At 39.8% G+C, this 16,036-nt stretch overlaps 1 protein-coding gene across 4 annotated transcripts in view; it reads right to left on the bottom strand.

The window, feature by feature from the left end:
- MCF2L2 (MCF.2 cell line derived transforming sequence-like 2) overlaps positions 1-16,036 on the bottom strand; it is a 236,259-nt gene that overhangs the window by 116,698 nt on the left and 103,525 nt on the right. For all 4 annotated transcript variants that reach the window (XM_077879819.1, XM_077879820.1, XM_077879821.1 and 1 more), the window contains 4 exons: positions 11,159-11,283; positions 9,636-9,750; positions 9,044-9,163; positions 2,242-2,433 (listed from right to left, as the gene is read on the bottom strand). In XM_077879819.1, coding sequence (XP_077735945.1) covers positions 2,242-2,433; positions 9,044-9,163; positions 9,636-9,750; positions 11,159-11,283 — 552 coding nt within the window. The remainder of the gene's footprint in view (positions 1-2,241; positions 2,434-9,043; positions 9,164-9,635; positions 9,751-11,158; positions 11,284-16,036) is intronic.

The following is a 16,036-nucleotide window of genomic DNA, read 5'->3' on the forward strand; positions in this document are numbered from 1 at the left end:
GGGACAGAATAAAGTTCTAGGTCTAACCACTGTCAATACAACTATAAGGTGGACAAACCCAAACTAATTTTACATCTGTCCATTTCTTAGGAAGTCAACTAGTCAGTAAAAAGAATTGTATAAACGTTCTTCTCTTTTACACTGACAGTAATTGCTACATCTCCAAAGGAGGAAAAGTTACGTATTCTTAGGTTTGGTCTAACCATTGAGAAATGTAACTAATGACTTTTGGAGTTTGCCTTCTAGGCCACTCATCTTGTGTCCTAATTGATTATAAGAGCATATGTTGACAAGGCATTAGACCTGGCCTGTGCATGTCTTCCTAGGGGAGGGAATGTTTTTTTAACAAAAACACTACTTTCCTCTGTCCACATTTGCATTTACTGGCATTTGTCCTTCCTAGGGAAGCATCCAAGAATGCAAAGCTTTATAACTCAGGACAGCAATACTCAAATTTTCCAGAATGCTGGGATGAAGTCAAATAGGTGATGAATTCTAACATTTCAATTTTTAAAAGATTAAACAGAAAGATAGGGGCCCTTGTGCTGCCTGAATATTTATGTGGAAAGAAGCTGCTAGTGCAAGTATATCTGTATTTCCATTTACCATGTGACCTGAAGAGCTATGTAAAATAACTATCCAGGGGGAAAAGAGCAAAACAAAGCACTCCAAAGTAGTTATCTCTAAGGGGGAAAATTATAGCCAATTTACATTTGTTTTTATTTTTTCCTTAAATTCCTTATACTAAATGTGTACTACTTTGACGATAACAAAACATAATAAAGATATTTAAACATTAATGATTACCACCATGTGGGGATGAGGAGGGGAATGGATGTGTAGGTGTCCATAACTAACTCTTTTCCTTCTCCTCCTTCCTACATTTTTGGATTTTCAAAATAATGCAAATCATGCTTTGACATACACTATGAAAACTTTCTCTTGAAACATCATGCCTAGATTCATAGAAAACATTAAGTTGGGGTCTTCCAGAGAGTCAGAGCAGGGACACATACACACACACATACACACACACACACTCCACACACTAACATTAGACTATTTAACTATGGAGTAGAAATGGAGTGAGGAAAACAGCAGCTGATCCTGCAGAGTTCACACACAGAGCAGTCTGTGGACCAGGCCCTCCTGAGCCACTTGCTTCTGGAACAGTTGTATTTCATTGACATTACAATCCTTTTGGCATTGGGATGATGTAAACAGCCTGGGTGTGTGCCCCCAGCCATCAGAGAGAAACAGCTACAGGATTGGAGCATGCTGACTCACGGCCATGAGCCACATGCTGCCTGCAAATAGCTGACAGGGAAGGCTCCAGAAGTCATGCCCCTGCTGACCAGGCACCTGTCTCAGAGATCACCACTGAAGGGCACCAGAAGCTGTGCCCCTTCCCTGTGAGCCATCTGCATAGTTTTGCTGTCTAGTCTAGGGAGCCTGGGGTTTGGAATTTGGCAGTCCTGACTTCATCTTCAATTCCCTATTTTTACCACAGGTGTAGTCATGAGGAATCACTTATCCCACAGTTTTTCAGCGTCATCCCTGTACCACCTGTACCATAATCACCCGGAAACTTGGTGAAAATACTGATTCCTGGGCATCATCCTAGACTTACTGAATCTAAGTCTCCAGAATGGTACCTTAGAGAGTCTACAGTTATAGCAAACTGGTTCTCATGTATCAAATGCTGAATATCAGTTTCTGTCTCCATAAAATAATGTCATTAATACCTTTATCCTAGGTTGTCTTGAGGATTAAATAGATGATATAATTATGTTTCTGGTAGGAACATAGTAAGTGCTCAATAAATGGTAGAAATGTATAATGGTCATTATTACTTAAGTGTCTCCAAAAGGATTCATAATCTGATGACTACATATAAGGAGAAGCACTTTGCAAATATAGTGCTTGGTTCTCTGCCTGAAGGGGAACCAAGAAATGTCCCACAGGGCCAGGTCAAAACATACTCTAAGTCTAGGGCTACATAAAGGAAAATGACCATTTGTTCATTCTAATGGGATATGGTGGGATGGCGGGGGTACTTTTGACCTCCAATACTTCTATGACCTAGAATCTGCACAGTGTTTTTAATGCCTCTCAAGCACTATTTCACATGAAGTATGTTATCCTCTCAGCAATTTTGTGGGGGCAGGGATGATGAATATGATTAAGAGCATTTTATAGAAAATTTAGCAAACATCATGGTCATGGCTTCACTGTGCTCACCTTGTCCAGCTGTCTATGCAGCTCCAAAGACTTTTGTAAAATGTCATGTTTTTTCTTGTTTTCATTGATGAAGTCATCACAGAGGTGCCTGAGCTCTACACATCTCGGTCTGATGGAATCCATTGCATAGTGGTGGCTTTGGATGAGCTGGTCCCCAATTATTGCAAGCAGCTGGGCCTTTTCCAAGGGCTCCTGTGAACATCCATAGCCAAGCATCAGAAGCCAGGTCATGGTAAAGCTGACATTTGTCTACTGCATGCTCAAAATCTGGAGGGAGCCTAGGGAGATGTCGGATCTCAGGCTGCGAGTCACAACCATGGACCTGGGAAAACTCTGTGGCAGGCCAGGGTCTCCAGGAAGTCTAGCTTAGTCTAGGGTCACCTGGACTCTGAAGAAGAGCAAGTCACTCATTCAAGTGTCTGCTGAGTTTTGGGCTAGGCACTGAGGATATAGTGTTAACAAGCTATGATTTTCAGCCTAATGGAGAGCTCAGATAATCAAACAAATAATACCAGTAATTCAACTATGACAACTGTGATAAGTTTTTGCCAGAAGAGCATGAAGTGTTATACTGACCAGAACTGGAGACTCTGAATTCTGCTGTCAACTAAATGGAAAAGTAAAAAGGATCAGACATGTGGCGCTGAGGAGAGAGTGGAGTCAGCTGAATTTGAGAAATCAGTAAGATCTGGTTTGAACAACTCTATGGGGGATCATGAGACTTAAGAAATGTTTATCTAAACCCCTTCCTGCAATTCACAGGATCCCAGTCTGCTCTGATTTCATCTGTCCAGCAACCATATTTCCTACCTCTTTCTGCATGGCTTGCTTTGTTCTAACCACATGTGCCATGTTTACCACCCCCCCTTTTTTTTTTAAGACTTTATTTATTCATGAGAGACACAGAGAGAGGCAGAGACACAGGCAGAGGGAGGAGAAGCAGGCTTCCATGCAGGAGCCCAATACAGGACTTGATCCTGGAATTCCAGAGGCAAAGGCAGACACTTAAGTGGACGTCTCATTGTTTTTGTTTGTTTGTTTGTTTGTTTGTTTGTTTGTTTAAGAGAGGGAGAAAGAGAATCCTACGCAGGCTCCATGCCCAGCATGGAGCCCAACAAGGGGCTCACTCACTACCCTGAGATCATGACCTGAAAATGCTTAACCAACTGAGCCACCCAAGCACCCCCATGTTTAACTGTTCTTAATTCACTTATCACATACTACTGAGGACCTCCCATATGCCAAATACTGTCCTAAGTGCTTAGGGTTTTGGTGGTAAACAAAGTAGCAGAAATCCCTGCCCTCATGAAGCTTACATGTTAATAGGAGACCCAGGCAATAAACAATTAGATGTGTAGATTACATCATATCTTAGTGATGAGTACTATGGAGAAAGATCAAACAGGGAAAGGAAGGTAGAGAGTGTTGGTGGAGGAATTTCTATTTTAATGGGATGGGTATAGGAAGGCTCACTCAGAAAGTGCCATCCAAGAAGTGCAGAAACATTTAATATAACTGGGGCACCTGGGTGCCTCAGTGGTTGAGGGTCTGCCTTTGGCTCGGGTCCTGATCCCGGGGTCCTGGGATAGAGTCCCGCATCAGGCTTCTTGTAGAGAGCCTGCTTCTCCCTCTGCCTATATCTCTGTGTCTCTAATGAATAAATAAATAAAATCTTAAAAAAAAAAAAAAAAGAAAAAGAAAAGCTCAAACTTCTGAGCAATGCACAGAGGGCGTTTCATCACCTGGCTCATACCTGAGCCTCTTCCTTCTCCCCTTTCCTCACCTCAATCCTCTGCTATAACCCAACTAATGACCTGTTCATAGCTTTCCAAAGATTCAGGCAGCTTTCCTTCTCTACTTGCTCCCTCTGCCTAGAAAGCCCCATCTTTCTCTCGCCACCCCCACCCCCACATCTCTATCCACCTCCTCCTGATGCACCTACACTCCCCTGGAGCTAACTCTACATCACCCTTCAGAGTGCATCCTCTCCAGGAAGCTTTCTCTAACTCCACCATTTTACCCTGATCCTCCTTTTCTGTGCTCCCTTAATGCTCTGTGCCCTTTCTTGATCAGAGCATGTACTTTCCTGTATTGTGATCGCTGATCTATCACCTGCACTATGCAGCAGACCCTTGTGAGCATGCACCAGCTCTTACTCAACTTAAAATGTCCATGGTACAAGCTAGGTACTTAGGAATAAATGATTGTTGTACAAAACAAAACTGAGTAATGATATGGGAATAAAGTGACACAAATCAAGCAGTAGCTATTTTAAAAGAACTCAGGGATAAATGCCCAGTGCATTCAGGCTGCCCAGCAAAGGCCAGGTACACGGGTTGCTATCCCTGAGAAAAGGTTAGAATGCTAATTCCTTAGGCAGTGATGTTTCACTGTTTTCCTCACTGCTGTGTCCTCATAACTTAGAATAAGACTTAGCATAGTAGGACATCAACAAATATCTGCAAAATGAAACAACAATGAATGTGACGCTCTTACTAGACCTGCTTGGTCACTGCAGGTTGAGCCTAAGAAACATTCTGTAGCACAGAATTTGTCCCACTACCTCTGTGACATTAATGACAACAGTTAATATTCCCTGAGAGCTTTCTGTATGCCAGGCACCATTCCAAATGCTTAAATTGTTTCCTTTACTCCTTGCAACAAACCATTTGACATAGAACCTGTTCAACAAAAGAGAAGTAGAGGCAAAAATGACCCAGGTAGGAAAGGGAAGAGCCAAGCTTCAAACTCATGTACTCTGGCTTCAGAATCTGGTTCTGATCAACACACAGAGAAAAACAGCTGAATCTGTTCTGCCTGAGCTAAGAGGCCTCATTTGGTTGATCAAACCTGTCTGACTTTAGTCAAATATAGAAGCATGAAAACTTGGCAAGGAAACCTGTTGACTTCTTTTTTTTTTTTTTTTTTTTTAAGTCTGGCTGCCAAATTTATTAAGAATAGCACAACATTTCTGGGCCCAGGGAACTTCACCACAGAATATTTCCCAAGTGCCCTTCACTTGGCATGCAGCATTTCAGCCTTCAGAACTGTTCTTAAAACACTGAGATGTTGGAGAAGAGATGAGCAGTAACTCAGAAGCCACACTGGATGGCTGGAAGATCACTCAACTGATCACTCATTCAGGGTACTAATAATAGCTTCCAGGTTCTGACTATTACCCTCTAGTCCTCATGAAATCTTTACCTCATTTCATCTTCACAGGAAGTAGGGAACAATTAATATCAGTTTTACAGATGAAGGGATGTGTTCAGAAAGGCTAAGAAACTGGACTAAGGGCACATAGCTGGTAGTTGTTAGAGTGGAGATTTGAATCCAGTTCTGTCTGGCTCTAAAGCCTGTGTCTTGTCACCTTTCAGCCCCCTTGGCCTCCTTGCATGTGCTATAAATGATGGCTGCACAGCCATGACTATCAAATCCTTCAGGCACCTGCAAAGAACTTTACTGTAAAACCTTCAAATTGCAGCTTCTTAGTCTTCAGCTTCTGCTGAAGAAAATCAGGTGACAAAACCACAAAAGTCAAAGAGAAATAAGGAGAAAGAAATGGCTGAAATCTGGTGCTCGGATCACAAGCTGGCCTGGCACCTTTCTGATGCTGAAAATTCCAGAAGGCTGGATAGTCAAGTTGCAACACGTAATTCAGAAATCCTTATTTATTGTAATAACAGCTTATTTTTCCCCAGAATCTACTGCTATGACAGATGAAAGATGCAAGTGTCTACTGTGAAAGAAAACAATGAGGAAGGGTGATGCTCTGTGTCAAGGAACCCAGAATGAACCCACAGATAATGGCATAGGAATGGAATGCACATGTGGGGAAGTGAGGCCAGATGAAACAAGAAAGGCAGAAAGTTAATGGTTGTGGAAACTGAGTATGCACATGGGAGTTAATTGTACTAGTTGATCTACTTTTTGTGTGTGTCTAAAAATTTCCATTAAAAAAAAAAAAGGGCATGCCCCTCCTACTAGATTACATCCCTGGGAGGTTAATGATCTGGGTTCCAAGTCTTCTTGGACATATGCTGTAACTGCTGGCTCCTGGGCTTGTGGGGAGAGGTCAAGAGTAAAATCAGGTTGGTTCCTCTGCCTGTTCCTTAGCTGCTCTCTACTGATCCATCACCAAGGGCCCTAGCTAGCATGTCTTACAGCCAAATCTCAACAGCAAAGTCTGCTTTTAAAGAATAAGAGTGGGGGCTGAAACCATCACTATTTCTCAGAATTAGAAATGAGAAGATTATTAAAACAAAAGATTGTTAAACTAGGGCTGCCTGGATGGTTCAATCAGTTGAGCACTCCATTCCTGATTTCAGCTCAGGTCATGATCTTGAGGTTGTGGAGCCTGCTTGGGATTTTTGAAATTAAAAATAAAAATAAAAATAAAAATAAAAATAATAAAAATAAATAAATAAATTGCTAGACCATCAAACCAGAACAAGATAAAAAAAAAAAAAAAAAAAAAAACAGGCTCAATTAGCATGCAGAAATCTGGTTAGTGAGGTGACTCAGAGGTTACCCATGAGGATGATATCACTATACAGAATAAGGAAGTTGGCAACAACCCCGATATCAATGAGTGGCTATGCTGGGAGGAAAGGTGACCCCTGAATGCTGAGTGAAGGACAAACCCAAGCAGGTTTTGGTGGACTCTAAACAGATATCCTTTAACACTTTACAGGACAAATGTAAAGTGGCCAAGCCTTTAAAATCATCTGAAGAAATACTGCCTTTTAGAAATCTGAGAGAAAACATGTTAAAGGGATCCCTGGGTGGCTCAGTGGTTTAGCACCTGCCTTCGGCCCAGGGCGTGATCCTGGAGTCCCGGGATGGAGTCCCACATCAGGCTCCCTGCACGGAGCCTGCTTCTCCCTCTGTCTGGGTCTCTGCTTCTCTCTCTCTCTCTGTATCTCTCATGAATAAATAAATAAACTCTTAAAAAAAAAAAAAGAAAACATGTTAAAAAGGTCCTGCTTATGATAGGATAGTTTGTTTGGTTCATCTAAAGGCAGGGAAATATATCTACTGCATCCTTTAGAAAATAAATTAAAAATAGGGTGGATAAATAAAGGCACAGGATGGGCTCTGCAGGTCATCTGCTGTGAGTCAGTCTGCCTGGTTCAGGTACTTTGCTTATGAAAGATCAACCATGGGTTCACAGAGCATTCCTGTATCCCTTGACCATAGGTTTCTCCCCTAGCTCTGGTCAGCAATCTTTAAAGTATGTACCAAAGATCTCAAGTCCAAGGAGGTGGGCAGAAGAGAGAAAGTGGATGCAGATCCAGCCACACTATTTAATTTTTTTTTTAAGATTTATTCATTTATTTGAAAAAGAGTTAGTTAGTTATTTGATTACTTTTTACTCATCTCTTTGTCCAGTAGAATGTAAACTGTATGACAGCAGAGTTTTAACTGTCTGGCTTGCCACCATATCCACAGAATGTAGCACAAGGAATACCTGGTGATGAATGAACACCTTCCTGGAAGGTCAGTAGCTACTTTCATTCATATGTATGCCACGACCATACTTTTCAAACTCCAAAAATAAGGACTGGGCTTGCTGAGGCTTTTTTCCTAATACATGAATGTACATAAGTGAAAATACATAGTATCTATATTTAATAAGGATTTCTCTTGGTAAAAAACCCTAAAATTACATAAAATTGGTACTGTCTTAGAGAATCTGAGACACATAGTCATCAGAAACATGTAAATCAATTTTTTTCATTGTTTGATAAATGTTTCTGATTACTCATGCCTACAGCACTAAAAAGTTTAGTTGTCAAATTATCACTGGTAACAGAAGGAGGGCTCATAGGGAAGGATGGGATTCCTGAGTGAGAGTCTGGGTGCATCTCTAGTTCAGAATCTACAACTGATACATCTTAGGATCACAGTGAACCTGCCTTACATTTGTTATTTCTCTTTTTGGTGGGTGTGGGGGAGATATATCTCTAACTGTAATGTACATGTCGATCACCTAGGGATCTTATTAAAACACAGATTCTAATTCTGAGAGGGGGCCTGAGATTCCATATTTTTAACAAGCTCTTAACTCAAGTGACATCTATACGCTGGTCAAAGGATCACACTTTGAGAAGCAAATCTCTAATACTACAAAATTACCACATGGGAAATATGCATATAGATAAGCTCAGAAAGGAAGTGCTAATCATTAAGGACTTAGTCCCCAAGAGACAAAAATACAGAGAATCTAATTTGAGAATAGCAAAAAGGAATTTCTCTAGAAAGAGAGGACTCAGCTTTCTTAAATTGTAATAACCCAAATTTGTAAGGACTTAAAATAGAATGACTGGCGTGCAGATCTGATAAACTGTCTCATTCTGTTATGAAAGTTGTGAAACACATATTCTTTTACAGGTTTGATTCTGAAAACTCTTGGGGCATGAGAAAGGAGAAAGCTTCACCAACTGTGTGGTGCAGCAGAACTAATGTTGACCCATTTACCCCTTTTAACCATTCTGTTTGTCATAAAATTAGCCCGTATTTTTTCTGGTTTCCCCTTTTCACATTTCCTCTCCTTACCACCAACTCCCACCCCCATATCCTGCTGGTAGATAATGTGTCCACTGTGACCTTTTCTCCTGCTGCTTTTGTACCAGACGGCAAGTCTACTGGAAACTTCACCCCAGCTGGGGTGACAGTGAAGACTGAAAAGGCAGGATTTGGGCATGGTTGTGTCCATCAGCCGCCTTCCAACAAGGAGTGGCATGATCTGTCACTATACACAGCAACTTCCTTCCCAGTCTATAAAAACCAAGAAACAAACCTGGCCTTTTTCTTCCAGTTTTTTGTGTTCCTTAAGTATTTGCTCCACACGAATCACACTGTCTCCAATGTCTGTAAACTCCGCTTGCTCTGCCAACAAATTGTCCAGGGCAAGCTTAACCTATAAGACACATTAAAACATCCAGAAATAAGCCACGAGCACCTCTCTGGAGATAGGTTTGTAACCTCTAAGAAAACTTGAAAATCCAAAAAGGATTCAGGACTTTTATGTATCTATATATACACTTTTCTTTACAGGTCATTAGCTTTTATATTAAGCTCAGGGCAGGGGTAGAGAGGGGAGTATGGTGCTGAGACACAGGGAGATGAAACAGTAAAGCTACATTCACAGATTATCAATCAAAAAGGAAGAGAAACCAGGCAAGAAATATCATGTGTGCCAACAGGAAAATGGGATTCTAGAACACTGCTACCCCACTGAAAAAGGAAGAAGAGGATGATCAATGAGGAAACAAGGGTATAAGGAGGGAGCTGGATTAGGGAGAAGAGGAACACTCAATATCTAGAATTCAAGGGGGAAGAGACAACCAGAAGTCACTGAACCACGGAAGGAATTCAATAAGAAATAACACCTCACAAAAATTGTGCTCAAAGTGTTGTAGTTGTAGGCATTGGTTAAGCTTTGAGTGATGCTCAGACCAAAACTGATTAAAGGCTTTTTCTGTCTCATCCAACTGAAGTAATAACCTGTCAAGAAAGAAAGAAAATTACATTGTGGTTAGTGTTTATTTCCATAGGAGTGCATGTAGGCTTACGTAGACAACCCCTATGTTTCCAGTCAGTGTTATGAACTGTGTGAATCTCCTTTTTACACAAGTCTCTGTCACCAATGACTTTCTCACAGTTCAGCTCACTCCCACATTTTCCATCTTTTAATCAGAACACCCTCTGTACTAGGCAGAAACTTGACTTTGCATATAGCTGCCATGCTCTGAAATGTGCCACCAGGCAACCTTACCCTTGTGCCTTTTGTTTTCTACCTGAGATGACAGGTGTGTAAAGCATAGCACTCAACCAAACTGTTGGAAATTTGGAATAAATTTGGAAAATAAAGATAAATACATACAACTGGAAATAAAGAGAAATACATACTACTATCTCTTTTGAAATCCTGGGGTGAGAGTATGGCACAAAAGGAAGGAAAAGCATTTTCATAAAAACATCTCTGTAGACAGATACCATCTTTTTGCCTTTGTTGTCTCAAATACTATTCTTTTTTATTCTATTTTTAACTTTTTTTATTAACTTATTTTTATTTAAATTCAATTAATTAACATATAGTGTATTATTAGTTTCAGAGGTAAAGTTCAGTGATGCATCAGTCTTTTTTTATTTTAAGATTTTATTTATTTATTCACGTGCGCGAGAGAGAGGGCCAGAGACACAGGCAGAGGGAGAAGCAGGCTCCATGCAGGGAGCCTGATGTGGCACTCGATCCCAGGTCTCCAGGATCACACCCCGGGCTGAAGGCGGCGCTAAATCACTGAGCCACCCAGGCTGCCCATGCATCAGTCTTATATAACACCCAGTGCTCATTACATCATGTGCCCTCCTTAATGTCCATCACCCAGTTACCCCATCCCCCCACCCCTACCCCCTCCAGTGACCCTCACTTTGTTTCCTATGATTAAGAGGTCTTGTGGTTTGTCTCCCTCTACAATTTCAGCTTATTTTACTTTTCCTTCCCTTCCCCTACGATCCTCTGTTTTGTTCCTTAAATTCCACATATGAGTGAAATGATATAATAGTTGTCTTTCTCTGATTGGCTTATTTCACTTAGCATAATATCCTCTAATCCCATTGACATTGTTACAAATGGCAAGATTTCATTTCTTTTGATGGCTGAGTAGTAGTCCATTGTTATATATACCACATCTTCTCTAGCCATTCATCTGTCAATGGACATCTGGTCTCTTTCCATAGTTTGGCTGTTGTGAACATGATTGCCATAAACATTGGGGTGCAAGTGTCCCTTTAGATAACTACTCAAATATTATTCTTTCTTGACTCCACTAAAACCCAGTAGTAGTTGTACCAATTGTTCTTGGTTGTTTCAGATCATGGAGTTCTACATATTCTCTTCTCTCTCACTCACCTTTCAATGGTAGCTACATTCTCTAGTTCATTGGGATTGAGTTTGCTGGTGGAACTTTTGGTCGCTGGTTCTTGAATACACGACAGCAATGTGGTCCCTTGCTTTCCAAGTAATTTCAGCTCATCCTAGAGAAAGGAAAACATAGTTTGTCTTAGAAGAAATTTAAAGAAGCAAATTTTTGGTAGATTTGAGGTGAGGAGAATGGCATATGAAGTATATCTTTCATTTAGGAAATTAAATGCTAAAGAAGTTGAGTTGCAGCTTTTAAACATTAATTAACTATATTTTTGTTTTTTTATTTTAATTCCACTGTAGTTTACATAAAGTGTTATATTAGTTTCAACTGTACAATATAGTGATTCAACAGTTTTATATATTACTCGGTGCTCATGATGATAAATGTACTTTTAATCCCCATCACCTATTTCTCCCATCTCCCATCCACTTCCTCTCTGTTAGCTATCTGTTTGTTCTCTGTAGTTAAGAGTTTGTTTTTTGGTTTGTCTCTTTTTTTCTTTTTTCTGTTTCTTAAGTTCCACACATAAGTGAAATCATATGGTACTTGTCTTTCTCTGACTGACTTATTTCTCTTAGCATTATACCCTATAGATCCATCCATGCTGTTCCTTTTTATGGCTGAGTAATATTTCATTATATATATACACATCTTCCTTTTTAAGTTTTTTTTTTTAATTATTCATTTATTTGAGAGAGAGAGAGCATACACAAGCTGGGGAAGAGGTAGAAAAAGTTTAGGGAAAAGCAGACTCCTGGGATCATAACCCAAGTTGAAGACAGATACTTAATCGACTGAGCCAGCCAGGAGCCCCACACCACATCTTCTTTATCCATTCGTCTATCAATGGACACGTGGGCTGCTTCCATAATTAGGCTATTGTAAATAATGCTGCAATAAACATAAGCATGTATATATCTTTTTGAATTAGTGTTTTTGTTTTCTTTGGGTAAATGCCCAGAAGTGCTATTACTGGATCATATGATTATTAACTTATTTTTAACAGGTGATACTTATACATGATACAAAATCCAAAATATACAAAAGGATACATATTGGAAAAAGTAAGTCTTTTGTCCCCTGCCCATCAACCTTTCCTCTCCAAAGCAACAACTGTTAAATTCTGTGTGTATCTCAAGCTGCTGTTATATATTTAAAGCAAAAGTAATAAATCTCAATAATTTTTAATTATAACTTAATTATTTATATTAATTTATTAATTCATAATTTTAAGTTTATTAACATATTAATAAAATCTGGTTCTAATCCAAGGCAGTGACCAGAAGCAAGAAAGTGACAGATACTGAATAGTAAGTGCTAGACACTCACATATAATAATAATGTAATAGTTGCTAGTTGACTAGGAAAAAAACTTCATCTGGTCTCAGTTGACACCTGCCTCTCCTATCTGCCCACAAAATGTGGACCTTGTTCAATTATTGAAGTTTAGTGGAAATGGCCAACAACTTCAGTTTGACATGGAAAAAGTCATACTTCCAAGGCAACTCTGTTTTGCCCCTTTTACATGGGATGTGGGGCTTTGAGAAGATGTCAGGTTATATCCTGCCAAATCCAACAGCTCAAATCTTCTAATGACACCGCACAAGTCATCTCTCTCAATGCTGAGAGTTAACCACAAAGCAAGCCAAAGGGGTGGAGCTTGGCAGGAAATTCTGCTCCTGGGAGTTGGGGGGTTTGGTGCGTGGGTCACACAGGATGCTGGTTAGTATGCCCTGAGCATTAGAATAGGCCCATAGTTCCAAAACAATATCCTCTATGCACATGAACTGTGAATCTCTCTTCCAGGCCTGGCCACCTCAGCCTTCACACAGTATTGAGTTCATTCCCTCTGGGAGGAGTTTTATATTTCTCCACCTTGTTCACACACAAGTACTGGCCTACTCACACTGATACCTTTGCTCCTTATCTCCTTATCTCCTGTCTTGCTCTAGTATTCATCTATCTCCTTGCAGGCTTTTGCTGTCCACACCCAGCCTCAAACTTTCCCTGGATTTGGTGGATGATAAATTTGACTTCTCTGATCTGGCCCACATTCTCTGGACACCCCTTGTGGCTCTGTCTACTCCAGGTAATGCCCCAAGTCAGCCTCTTGTTGGTACTCTTGCCTGGGAACTAGACACATCCCTTTCTTTCCACTCTCAGGTAGCAACCTTTATTTCTGCTTATCTCACCAATTCTCATTAAATATTTGTAGGTTAGATGAATTAATAATAGTCTAAAAGAAATTAGGTTGCAGATGACTAAGAACAAATAAGATATGATGGGTGGTAGGGTTGAAGCATTCATTAGCAAGTACTCTCACCTTGCACTCTTCCTACCTTCTAAAAAGGGTCTTGGATTTTCTCACTCAGTTTCTTAAATGTCCTTGAGATTCCAGCATTCCAGCAGGACTCTGGCATTACCATTATTAGATTTTATATATATTTAGTGTGTGTATGATATAAAGTTAGGAGGAAGGCTAGAGTGGCCAGAGAAGAAGACTTTTAGAAGGGGGATGAGCACTGGGTATTATACTATATGTTGGCAAATCAAACTTCAATAAAAAAACATATATAGATAGATATTTTATGCATATATATATTACCAAATATACATATCTATATTACAAAAAAATAAAAACTAAGTGACAAGAAAAAAAAAAGAAGAAAGGGAAGCTCAGGAGAGATATACTAAAAGAACTGCACAGAGTATGAGGAAATGTGTGAGGAAGGGTGGATCTGAGTAAGTGATGTCATTCACTGTGTATCTCCTTCTACCAAACACATACAAGGAAAATTCATACTTGGTTACTGCTTTGGGACTAGGCAATATATGGTCAGCTTCAGCAGGGTTACAAAAATCTGCCATAAATACACAGGGAAAGATCGAGGAACTATGGTACTTGGAAAGTGAAAAGATAAGCTGCCTAGGCCAAAAATGGAGTTTGCCCTTGTCCATAGTAGTAACAATTCAGAATATTTAATAACTGTTTAGAGCAGGCACTGACCAATCAGCACAGATGTCAGCGCCAAAGCAGTCCTGAGGCCAACTGTGGTCCATGTGTTAACCCCTTTAGTGGCCAGAATCATGAGGAGGTTTCATGGGTCCTAAGAAATGGGCCAGGGAAGTAAAGTCGGGCACTCAAAGAACATAAATATTTAACAACTGGGATGGCTGTGCCCACATGTACTCATCATTACAGTTCCATTATTATGGAAACAAGCAGTTGGTTCAAGACCCACTTAATAGGGCAAGCAGATTGGTTCAGGCTCAAGAGAATTTAAATTTCTGGGTAGAATTCTTTCCTACGACAATGGTAAGATGAATGTATACATTCATTCATTCATTCTTCATTCACTCACTCAAAACATTTATAAAGCACTACTATCCATGCCAAGTGCTGTGTTCAGCTATGTCATAGGCTGAGGGGTGGAGGTGGGGTAGGAAGTTAAAGGATGAATCAAAGCCTAGAGATTATATGAATGACTAATGTTTTAGACTCTAACTTCACTTTTATTACTTATTCCACTTCTGCCACTACAAGTTAGCTCTTCATGCTTTTTCTTGTTACAATGCTGACTAATGAATTCCAGAAGCTAACCTTTAAAATGCGAGTCTTCATAACTGAGAAAAAGAGAAGTCCTCAAAGAGATGAGATACTCCTTTCCCCGGCAGCTAATGAGAGAGACCTTCTTGTGGTATAAAATTAGTGCAAAATGCTAATTTGTTAAGGTATTAACACTGAAAGCATTCATAAGAATGCCAATTTTGTCTTTCTCTGCAAAATCAAGACCTTTATGTTTATCCATTCCTAACTTATATTCCCTGCAAGTAGAGTTAAAACAAAAACTCCTCAGACTATAAAATTATTTCTAGGGCCTACAAAGAATAACTTATAATTCTGATTACCTTCTTGATTATTTGTAACCCTGAAAATACTGATAGAATTGTCATCTCTGAATACAAAATTGAGTAACTACTGAGTGAAACAAATACTGAATACTAAACAAAATTCATATTTGTAGAAGAATGCTTTATCACATAATCAAAGGACCACTGGCACTTTGCTTCTGCATGATGAGAAAAAGCCTTTGGCTCTGTTAAATTTCTTATTTTAACAACAATAATATATGAGAGTCTTACACTATTTAAACGAACACATGGTAAAGTATCTCAGTTGACTTAAGCATCTGAGAGCCAAAGGCCAAGACCCTGGAGTTTCTGGCCTAAGACTGTCAGAGGTGAGAATCACCTCCTTTGGGACTCAAGAGGGAGACTGCCTGCCTCTGTAAACTGCTTCCAAAACCAGCATAGAATTAGGCAAAAGGAAGAGCTGTTTTTCTAAGAAAGTCTGCAGGGCCATCATAAACAGTCAGAAAAGCACATATCTCTATAGGGTTCATGGTTATTTTATTGTTGTGTAGGCCCAAAAGTCTTTTTCTTTTTTTTTTTAAATTGAGATATTGGGCAGCTCCGGTGGCCCAGCGGTTTGGCGCCACCTTCAGCCTGGGGTGTGATCCTGGAGACCCAGGATCGAGTCCTGTGTTAGGCTCCCTGCATGGAGCCTGCTTCTCTCCCTGTGTCTCTGCCTCTCTCTCTCTATCTCTTCTGTCATGAATAAATAAATAAAATCTTTTAAAAAAATAAAAAATAAAATAAAAAATTGAGATATCATTCATAGTTCATAGTACTACAAAATTCACCTTTTTAATGCATATGATTTTATGTTTTTCTCCCCTAGAACATTTTCATCAGTCAAAAACAAATCCCATACCTATTATCAGTCACTCTCCATTTCTCCCTCTTCTCTGCCCCTGGCAACCACTAATCTACCCACTTTTTCTTCAGATTTACCTATTCTA

Source organism: Canis aureus, chromosome 31 (assembly GCF_053574225.1).
Source record: "Canis aureus isolate CA01 chromosome 31, VMU_Caureus_v.1.0, whole genome shotgun sequence".
Classification (NCBI taxonomy): Eukaryota; Metazoa; Chordata; class Mammalia; order Carnivora; family Canidae; genus Canis; species Canis aureus.